A 10,188-nucleotide genomic window follows, 5' to 3' on the forward strand; every position below is an offset into this window, starting at 1 on the left:
AGGGACATAATTAAGAATACCACACAAATGTGACATTGTTAAACAGTGAACCCTAGTGGAAAATTGGAAATACTAGTAAAGTTGTATGAACACTCCGAAGGTTCCGTTTGGTTCGGTTCAATATTTGGAAGTTTATATTCGGGTTAAGGTTGGATTTTTAAAAAGTCATTGTCGAATTGAACCGAATTGTTATTATCATTTCATATATTTGTTTTTTTTTTTTTTTTTTTTTTTTTCTTCCATTAAAGCAAAAACCCCACACTCTCTCTCTCTCTTCTTCCCCCTCCTCTTCATCTCTCTCTTTTCTCTCTCTCTCTGCAAAAACCCTAAATTTCCTCTGATTTCACCATCTTCAATCTCATTCACGGCTTCTTAATCACCCACCGAGCAAAACCCTCCAACGATTTTAGATGATTGGAAGAGATAGAGTCGAAGAAATGGGGAAAAAGCCCTAAAAAAAAGGAAGCTTTGATCTCTCCGAAATTGGAGTTTGTTGTGCTCTTGTTTTGTTTGGTTTTGTTTTGGGATTTGGCAGAAGAAAAATGTATAAGAACCAGCTACAGGAGCTGGCTCAGAGGAGCTGCTTTAGTCTTCCTTCGTATACTTGTATCAGAGAAGGTCCTGACCACGCGCCGCGATTCAAGGCTACGGTTAACTTTAATGGCGAGATCTTTGAGAGTCCTCAGTACTGTTCTACTCTTCGTCAAGCTGAGCACTCTGCTGCTGAAGTTGCTCTCAATGCTCTCTCTAATCGTGGTCCTTCTCACTCTCTTGCCGCCAGGATCTTGGTTTGTTCTCCTCCTCTTTTGGCCTTTTTTACCATTTTTGGCATTTTTAATTTCGGAATTTTTGAGCTTTTGTGTGTTGAATTTGCATGTTTCATGATGGGGTTTTAAGTTCTTGTGGTTAGGTTATTTAGGGTCGGTGCTGAGATCTCTGACTTGCTTACTTAGGGATTTGGGTTTTGTAGTTAGAGTGAGTGATGTTCTCGTTCACTGTTGCTTTAGATTAGTTGATGATCTACGGATCCAAAAGTTTGAATCTTGTTATTGCCTATTTTGATTTTGATTAGGGGCTTTGAAGAGTAGAATAATGAACTCTTTTGATTTTTGGATGCATGCTTCCTTCTGTTGAGTGTTTATACAGCACACTGGTTCTTGTTGCATGACTGATCATACTTGTCCTGGCTTCTTGACTGTGTAGGATGAGACTGGTGTGTACAAGAACCTGTTGCAAGAAATAGCTCAGAGAGTTGGAGCTCCTCTACCGCGATATACAACCTTCAGGTCTGGTCTTGGCCACCAACCTGTGTTTACTGGCACTGTAGAATTGGCTGGAATCACATTCACTGGAGAGCCAGCTAAGAACAAGAAGCAAGCAGAGAAGAATGCTGCTATGGCTGCTTGGTCTTCTCTAAAACAATGTGAGTCTTTCTTCCTCACCTGATTTCTCCAGTTTTGTTATGGTTTTACTTTAGCGTTAAGTGTTGATGAAAAAGTAACTCTGCTTACATGGTGCGGCTTGTTTGGTGTTTTTATGTTCTTCTTGTTAACAGTGGCTAAAGAAACATCAAGTTCAATGCCTGAGCCTGAGAACATTGACGAACTTGAACAGGTGATTATAGCAAGAGCCTTGATAAACTACCGAATAAAGGAAAATATTGGCACGGGAAGCTCCTCAACTGCCCCAGTTCCATTTGCCAAGAGGTTCTTTATGCAGAACCCTAGACCAACAAGTCCACAGCCTTCTCCTGCAACTACATCGAGAATCTTACCCTTTATTTGCCCAAAACAACCTTCTAGAAGCAGCCGATCCTTGGCAGTACCTGCCGGTGTTGACAGGATTATGGCAGCAGCCTTGGAAAGCCGCAGCTACCAGCGGCCACAGCAGAGATTTGCAAACCCAGGAACAGCAGCTCCGCCTTATGTTCCTATGAGGCATTTAAGATCACCATGCCATGGGATGGCTCCACCTGTGACAATCAGAACTGCTGTACCGGTCTTCTCTGCACCTCCAATGCCTCCTCCACCTTGTACAAACAACACTCAGCTACCTTCTTCTGCATATGTCCCGTCGCTGATGCGGACCGCACAGCCTGTGAGAATTGCGCCACCTGTCACTATCAGAACCTCAGTGCCCGTTTTTGCTTCTGCACCACCTATTAGAATTAGGAAAGTGGATATCCAAACCGCTGTGAAGCCAACAGTTGATGTAGGAGAAACCCGGATGCCTTTGGTGCAAGAAAAGGAGAGCACACCAGTCTTGCCTGATACTCTTGAAATTGGAGATGAAGGAGAGCACTACAGTCTTATACCAATTTCAGAGAGTGCGAAAACAGCAGCCAAGGAAACAGAGAGAGCAGAATTAAAGGATTTGAAAGGAGAACCGGAGATAGCAGCAAGAGAACGACTGCAGAATCTAAAGATATGAAGTCTTGAAGACTGTCTCTGGGTTTAGTTTTTTTGAGGTTGGTTTCTGAAAATTGTTACATTAGTAGTCATCGTTCGATATTATACTCGGTGGATCGAGTAGTTTGATAATCCGAAAGATTTGTATTATATTGGGAGTTTTAGGAGGAACATGACCATCTCTGGATTGTAGAATTGTATCAGTTTCGCTTCCTATTCAGTTTGTTTGTGTCCTTTTCTATATTATCTGTTACCTATCGTCATTCCAGTCCAGAAGAACCAAGCTCTTTTGTCTTAAACAAAAAAGACATATTGGACCGTTTAAAAAAAATCAAATTTGCAACCCCGACCATTTGCATAGAAAGTTCAAAACTGTTTTTGGTGTCAATACTGTTAGTTCTTTGACTAAACCATTCAGTCTGAATATTTGAAGACCCATTAAGCTAAAACACGAGCCATGTATGTATCATTTTGCAAGGGAACAGATTTTAATAATGCTCCAAGTACTGGGAGCTTGATGAAGCATTCCTTCAATCAAAGTACAAAGCCGACTGAATCTTGTCAGTGTACAACAACAAGATGAATAAGGTTCTACAAGTACAAAACAATTCCCAGTTTCCAAGTATTGGGTTTGAAGAAAGTTGGTTCGAACCCCAAAACGAAGAAAGAAGAAGAAAAATCAGTTACTATACACTGAAAAACACACCATGAAAACGCATCTTGCTGAACAGCGGTCGTGTCAACGAGATGCAAGAGACCAGAAGTTGAAGAGAAAAGAGGGCAAAGCAGCAAACCAGCTTATGAAGGCTAATGCTGTCGATGTCTCAAACTGAACACAATGGTTTTGTCCGCAGCTATTTAGATCGTTGTCTATGAGAACCGTTATGCCTGCCGATGCACAAGCCGCTGCAAAGGTCAGCGTCGATGTAACCTGCATTTTAAAAGGGAAAAATTGCTTATCATCCATCTTTTTCTCATACAATTGTGATAGATTGAGAGGCTAAATGATTCATAGAGTGTAGTAATCTCTTACCCCATCACCGATTGCAAACAAGCTCACAAGACGACGGTTCTGTAGTGAACGTTTGACCATAATAGCATAGACGTCAACCATGGCTAATGTAAGACTCCATAAGCTCTGCAGACCAGTAGCTGCAACTAGGTAGCTGATTCACCAAATACATTTAAACATCTTCAGCAAAAGCCACTAGTCAGTAGTCACCAAACTTAGTTGAGTCATATGAAGCATACAGATATATAACCCAATATACTATCCCTCACAAGATTGTTATTGCATTGTCTCCAAAGCTTAATGCTACTACAAAAATTCATTTCTCTAGCACATGCAAATTACACCAGCACTGTAAAGGAAAACTTACTGAAGTAACTATCAACAGACACCTGATGCCAAACTAACCAAATTAACCAACCACAGTGACCGCATGAAAACAAGACATACATAAGCTTTACATCCAACATTCAAACTTCTCAAAGACAGCTTATCTAGTTATCAGCTATCTAACATCACTGGACACAAAATCTTAAAAGAACCCTATACACTTTCTATCAAAAAGGCATTAATTTGGTACTGATTCAGCCTTAACGACATTTATAGACTCACAAACTTCATCAAACTAGACCACACCTGACGCCCGATTTTGCATTGCACATTATGAAAATGGAAACAACACACACACAGATTTATCAAGTTCATAGGCATCCAAAGATTGCTTAAACAGATTCAAGTTGATAATAAAAAGGGACTAACCAAAAGGCGGTAACGGAAGGGAAATCACTAGTAGTAGCCATAACACAGAGAGCAGCAGCAGCAAACAAGAACTGAAAGAAACGAAGAGCAAATCCAAGTAGTGTTCCGGGCATGCCTTCCATATCATCCATCCTCACCCTCGGCGGATTAACAACTTCAGTAGCTGCTGCTGGAGGATCTTCCACTGGATGAACCGATGCATGGCTCACATTCATTTTTCTTCCTTCTTCTTAAGCTCTCTCTCTCTCTTTCCTCCACCAACACACCAACACCAATTCAACACATTTCTCTATCTCTCTTCCCAACCAATGGAATGATCAAACACCCAACAAATCTAAGACTCTTACCCTATTAACCCTCCTGTAGAGTATTCCACCAAATTAAGCCACAATTGGATTCTCAGTACACTGAATCAAACAACGAATCGCGATAACTTTAAAACTAATCCAAGGATTGATTTCAACTAGATTTGGTTACAGGAGAAGACGAGATCCAAAAAAAAAAAAAAATTGAGAACGCAGATCGAGTTGATGCGGAGGAGTTGAGAGAGAATTGAGTTTACCTGAGAGAGAATCAAGAAGAGATGGAGAAATTGAAAGCAGACATGGGAGATTTGGGGGAGAGAGAGAGAGGGGGGGGAAACCCTAAGCAAGCAGATCGTGGAAATGGTTTTTAAGGTTTATGGGAGAGAAGAGGAGAAGAGTAGTGAGTCATCTTTTGATCAGAAAAATAAGGAATTACAATTGGATTTAATTCTCTGGTGCCCCTATACCAGAAATTCTTTTCTTCATCACCTCCACTTATTCTCACTACCCCTTCTTTAATAAAATGACGAAACTATCCTCTAATAATTTTGAAAAGAAAATTGAACGTACAACTAACCTCCAGTTGTACCTATCGCATCTTAGTTGTACCCGTCGCACCCTAGTTGTACCAGTTGCACCCTAATTGTACCTTGCATAGTGGGATTCAAACTCTGGGCGCGCGGGTGCGCATGGAACTCGCAACCACTGAGCTATTGTGTTTTTCGTTGAACATTTACCGATTTAATTATATTTAACCTTTAACAATCTTCATTAAGGGTAATATTATCTTTTTACCATTGAGGGGTTTTTGAGAAATTGTTTTGATGAATAGGGGTATTAGAGATTACTGTCCAATTACAATTAACCACAAAGCTTAATTAAACCATAGTATTATAAAGAGCTTAATCAATCCACTACCAAACTATATTTTCTATTTTTCTTTCTACACCAATTTTTTCTCATTAATATTTTAAAGTTTTTCTTTTTCTGTGTGACTAAAGTCAATAAAATTGTTACGTAAATTTTTTCTTTTTAAAAGTTTAATACTATTTTCTAATAAAATTGTCACAAATGGCTATGATTTATTATATTATATAGCAATTTAGCAACGTATATCAAAAATGTGATACAATTTGTGAAAAAAAAAAATTATACTTAAATGCATAAACAAAGCTCGGTAAGTAATGTAGTTGTGATATCCCCTGTACGCAATATGAGAGATCAATGTTTAAACAATACTACTGTGATGCATAAACAAACATTGGAAGATGCATTGGTTCAGTAACTCACCTGAGATGCTGGAGAGTCATCTTCTTCAGAAGATAAAGATGCTTAAGAACAAAGGTCGCGTTGTGTGTTTCAAACACATGTTTGTGTCAGCTTCCTCAAGTGTCTGGCCACATAAACTCAAAAATCACTATTCACTTCACACTCAGCTGCATACACACACTAGAGTGGAACCAACAAAATATAATAGTGGGAAGCACACTTACTTGTCGATTATACTTTCTATAATCTCGTCTCTCAGGTACCTCACCCTGTCTGCAAACAAACTCTCATTTTTGTTTGTCTGGAGTACTAGGCATTAGGCAACTGTGTATCTGTGTGAGAGAGACTCAATATGTGCGATGTGATCAAACAGGAGTTTAGGCTTTCAACTCCTCCCCACCTGGCACCTGCTTTCTCCTTCTCTGCATGCATCTTCTTCATTCTTCTCCTTCTCCTCCTCAGCTTCCACAGCCTCTTCTGCTAATTTGGTGAGCTCCTCTTGGATAATCAGCATTGTAGATGACTTTCTTGAAGGTGCGATCATCTTTGAACTCCTTAGCTAAAATTAGATGTTGGAATGGAAACAATGTGGTTTACATATATAACCAACCAGAAATCACTGAACCAATCTGTTCATACCAAGTTCTTCGGTGAACGTACGTAGCCTGCAGAAGAATACCAATGCTCTTGTTTGGTTATCTAGCTAGCTATACAAGATGATTCACAGTTTGAATAGATATTGCACAACAAACTTCAAATCAGCCGCCATTCTCATTCTCCTCCTCTTTTCATTCTCTTCAGCCTTCTCCTCTTTCTCATCTTCAGATTCATCACAAAATCTACATTGAGGCACACACTCTCTTCAGAGTTTATAAGACGATACTGCATCTAGATGATGAAACGAACAGCCCCCAAGTCATAAACAAAAATTATAGAGGAAGTTATTAACTAAAATAGTAAACGAAGTCATAAACAAAAAGATAGACAAAAATCATTAACTAAAATAATAAACGATGTGTGACTAATAAGGTAAACGGCCTTGACCCTATTCATTCGTGATGTTGGCACACAAAGCTTCCATCACTACAAATAAGTAAAAACTTGAAAACAGAACGATCAAGGACCAACACCAACTCATGGAAATTAAAAATTTGCATTAAAAGTTCATAACTTCATAAACAGGCAATTAATGCCATGCTCTCAATCTCAAGCAACTTGATATGAAAAGTTCCAACATTCTTCCATTTACCAGAGAATCTGGAAAGATTAAAAACACTACAAATCATCAAGCTTCCTTCTAGTCCTAAGCTCCAAAAATCTAATCTTATCTTCAGCCCTAGGATACGCTATAAAACCCCGCCGGTTCGCTTCATCAGCTAGAAGACACTCAACTGCTGCTTCGTAAAATGGAGACCACATCCTAACTCCAGGCAATCCATTAAGTGTCTCTATTACACTCTCAACACTATATGCATGCTCACGCTCCAACATCTGTTCCACTATTCTATTCTTCTTCTCAAGAGCTTCGGTCCGTTTTATAACCCATATCTTTCTCTTTAGGCCTTTTTTTTGCTCTTGAACTTCCTTTTTGAGATTGTGTTTGAGTCTGTTTCTCTACCATTGGCACTGACATATCTTTCTCAACAGAATCAGCTTCACCATCATCATCATCTCCATCCACTGTAGAATTTAAACTAGCTTCTCCAGTTTGAGCGCTCCATCCTTCAGCTCTAGTTACTACTACAGCACCGAATTCTTCTTCATACACATCCATATTAGCAACCAGTTTGCATCTGAATTTTCTAGCTACAGGCCATTCCTATATAGCAAAAACAAAGGAGTGTAAGATACTGATCACATACAAAAAAATATGAAGAAACAAGAAACAAATTAAAGTTTTAAAATTACTATAAGAGTATTAAGTGAGTATGCATCACATGTATGGGTGAAGAAGCCAGCCGTATATGTGAAAGGGATTTCTAAAACCAGAGTTTAAAACCTACGACATTGATGGATCATCATGGTGAAGAGCTTATAAAACCTACGGCACTGATGGGAAAGGGATCAAAACACTTGCACTATAACCTTCAGAGTACAAAACAGAACAATGGAAAGTAGCCTTAGTAAGTTCACAAAAGTAGAAACAGATTCAGATAAGATTCGCAATCCTCACTAATGCAAAACACCCAGAAACCAAAACAAATGCATCATCTACACAACCCTAAGCAAAGACATAAAAAATTGAACACAGCCATGACATAAGAAAAGAGAGTGAAATCAGAAAAAAAGTAATGCAAACACAAAGCCAGTGACTATTAAGAGTTAACAAGAAAAAACAGAGGCAATGAAGCCATAAAAGCTACTAAATTCACATACACATACCAATGTACGGTCTGATCTTCAATTTCCAGTATATCAACAGTAAATCGTATGACCTCATTCATAGATATGGATTAAAAAAACTAGAAACTTTTTCACTTTCCAATTACTTAAAGCAGAGTCAATGAAGCCATAAAGCTACTAAAATTCACATACACAGAAGGATTTGGCAATAACCAAACTTTAACCACTAACATATTAACAAGGAACTTAAGTTATGTGAATATAGTGTTATCACATCCCATGAAAGTAATGATTAGCCAAAGAGAGAAGAAGCGGAAGAGCTTCACTAGAGGCCCCTAATTAACACCATCGTTGATGGGCTATACATACAGAGAGTCATTCACATATGAACAGATTGATCAAGAAAGGCCTACTAACATTTAGGTGTACAGGTCAGCTAAGCAGCCACAAAAGTGAGTACCTATTTTTCGACTTGTACGACCTGTTCAGTGCATTCCAAAGCCTTGCTGTGGGCGGCCAACTCTTTGTAGAACTGCAAAAGTGTATCAGAGTGGTCAATATATTCATCATATACACACACGGCTGAATTGATTGACACAGATGAACATACACACACACACACACTGACAAGCAAGCACACAATCATTACTAATAAGCCAAAATCTCAGAGACTGTACAATAACCCCATCCAAACTACTATATTAGATTCAAAAAAAAGGCTGTGAATTTAACCGGGGGTCAGTTGACCCCTCTTTTCTATGAATAGGTCCGCCAGTACCAATGTACCATCACGTTCCTCATGTATTTGCGTACAAAACATTTTGATATGATGTCAAATCCCTACCATAACCTTTGTGTGTAATAGATTTCTTGTTCAAAAACGCGGGTTTCTATGGCCGGCCGTATAATAAATAAAAACATGTTGAAGAAGAAAACTGAAAAAAGTTTTCCTTTCGTTTGTATCAATGAAGTTTTTAGATGTAATGTATTATGCATATACCCAACACAATGATCTCAACTTCCATTTGTTGGGCTTGCCGACTGTTTTCTTCAACATAGGAATTATACAAGGACGAAGGATCCATCAAAAATTGTTCAAGATATAAGAAGACGAATGTAAAATTGCAAACAAAACTAAATTGTAAACAAAACAAAACAAAAGATATCTAATACATAGAAGATTCTGCAGTTTGGGTCCTAGGAAGTAACTTTAATATCTTCCCATCAATTTTCAGACTTACGTACTTTAAAAATTATTTTATTATATTTAATAGTAGTAATCCTTATTAATATATGGGTAGTAGTAATCCTTATTAATATATGGGTAGTAATCCTTATGGGTATCCGTATCAGGATCATCGACATTATAATTTTGAGTACAACGACAAACACTTTTGGCTTTACATTTTTTGAACGTACTGTGATTTCTTCTACAATACTGTCGACACATATGACAAAAATTAGCTTCACGTTTAGCATCAGGGCTTTCTGCATGTTTAAAGGAAGGGGCATTTTCTTCTAAATATTTTGTTGTCATGATATTCGATGTACCTGTAAAAAATAAAAAGAGCAAACAAATATTCTTTAAAATATGAAACATGAAGCATATTTGCCCTATTGTATGAAAATAAACTTACATGATGAAAGAAATATTAAAAAGGTTAAGAAACAAATAATTGTTTTCATCTTTTTTTTTCCTTGAAAATTTCAAATTATTTTTCAAAAAGATATATTTTTAATCACTTCTAATTCTAGTTGCTAAGTTATTGACTATTGAGATTAGATAGTGTCATATTTATATGTCTTTTACTTATGTTACAAATTAGTTAATAATGTCACAAACGTTTTTGTAATAAATACTAATTAAAAAACTCGCACTCCTTTTAGTTACAATTCAAAGTTAATAATCTCATTTATTATTATATGTAAGATTTTATGTGTCTTATAAATAATTTCACTGATATCAAAAGTACGTGGATTGTCAGACAGGTTCAGAATCAACTTCTTGGTTATCATTGCAAGGGGATGCAACACTATGCGGAGGCTCTCCAACGCTGGCTTGCCTTAAGAGGATTTTTTTTTTTTTTTTTTTTTT

General features: G+C 37.7%; 2 protein-coding genes across 3 annotated transcripts; one reads left to right on the forward strand and one right to left on the reverse strand.

Annotated features, from left to right (window-relative positions):
- On the forward strand, window positions 261-2,651 carry LOC104786873 (double-stranded RNA-binding protein 2). Its single transcript, XM_010512326.2, has 3 exons — window positions 261-788; window positions 1,204-1,423; window positions 1,556-2,651. The coding sequence occupies exons 1-3, from the start codon at window positions 543-545 to the stop codon at window positions 2,428-2,430; spliced, it is 1,341 nt and encodes a 446-aa protein (XP_010510628.1). The 5' UTR covers window positions 261-542; the 3' UTR covers window positions 2,431-2,651.
- Window positions 2,869-4,912, reverse strand: LOC104786874 (CASP-like protein 5A2). 2 transcript variants are annotated; one of them, XM_010512328.2, is made up of 4 exons: window positions 4,739-4,912; window positions 4,177-4,536; window positions 3,442-3,574; window positions 2,869-3,339 (listed from the first exon to the last, which is right to left on the reverse strand). In XM_010512328.2, the coding sequence occupies exons 2-4, from the start codon at window positions 4,389-4,391 to the stop codon at window positions 3,148-3,150; spliced, it is 540 nt and encodes a 179-aa protein (XP_010510630.1). In that variant the 5' UTR covers window positions 4,392-4,536; window positions 4,739-4,912; the 3' UTR covers window positions 2,869-3,147. The 2 variants fall into 2 exon arrangements, with proteins under 2 accessions (XP_010510630.1, XP_010510631.1); XM_010512329.2 differs by having other exon boundaries at window positions 4,177-4,583.

This window comes from Camelina sativa, chromosome 5 (assembly GCF_000633955.1).
Source record: "Camelina sativa cultivar DH55 chromosome 5, Cs, whole genome shotgun sequence".
Classification (NCBI taxonomy): domain Eukaryota; kingdom Viridiplantae; phylum Streptophyta; class Magnoliopsida; order Brassicales; family Brassicaceae; genus Camelina; species Camelina sativa.

Bases quoted from the DNA above. Each gene is read 5' to 3' on its own strand.
- LOC104786873 (XM_010512326.2), top strand. From the start codon at position 543: ATGTATAAGAACCAGCTACAGGAGCTGGCTCAGAGGAGCTGCTTTAGT. The intron at 789-1,203 runs GTTTGTTCTCCT...TTGACTGTGTAG, and splicing joins CTCTTGCCGCCAGGATCTTG to GATGAGACTGGTGTGTACAA. The intron at 1,424-1,555 runs GTGAGTCTTTCT...TCTTGTTAACAG, and splicing joins TTGGTCTTCTCTAAAACAAT to TGGCTAAAGAAACATCAAGT.
- LOC104786874 (XM_010512328.2), bottom strand. From the start codon at position 4,391: ATGAATGTGAGCCATGCATCGGTTCATCCAGTGGAAGATCCTCCAGCA. The intron at 3,575-4,176 runs GTTAGTCCCTTT...TTGGTGAATCAG, and splicing joins CCTTCCGTTACCGCCTTTTG to CTACCTAGTTGCAGCTACTG. The intron at 3,340-3,441 runs GTAAGAGATTAC...TTTAAAATGCAG, and splicing joins TGTTTGCAATCGGTGATGGG to GTTACATCGACGCTGACCTT.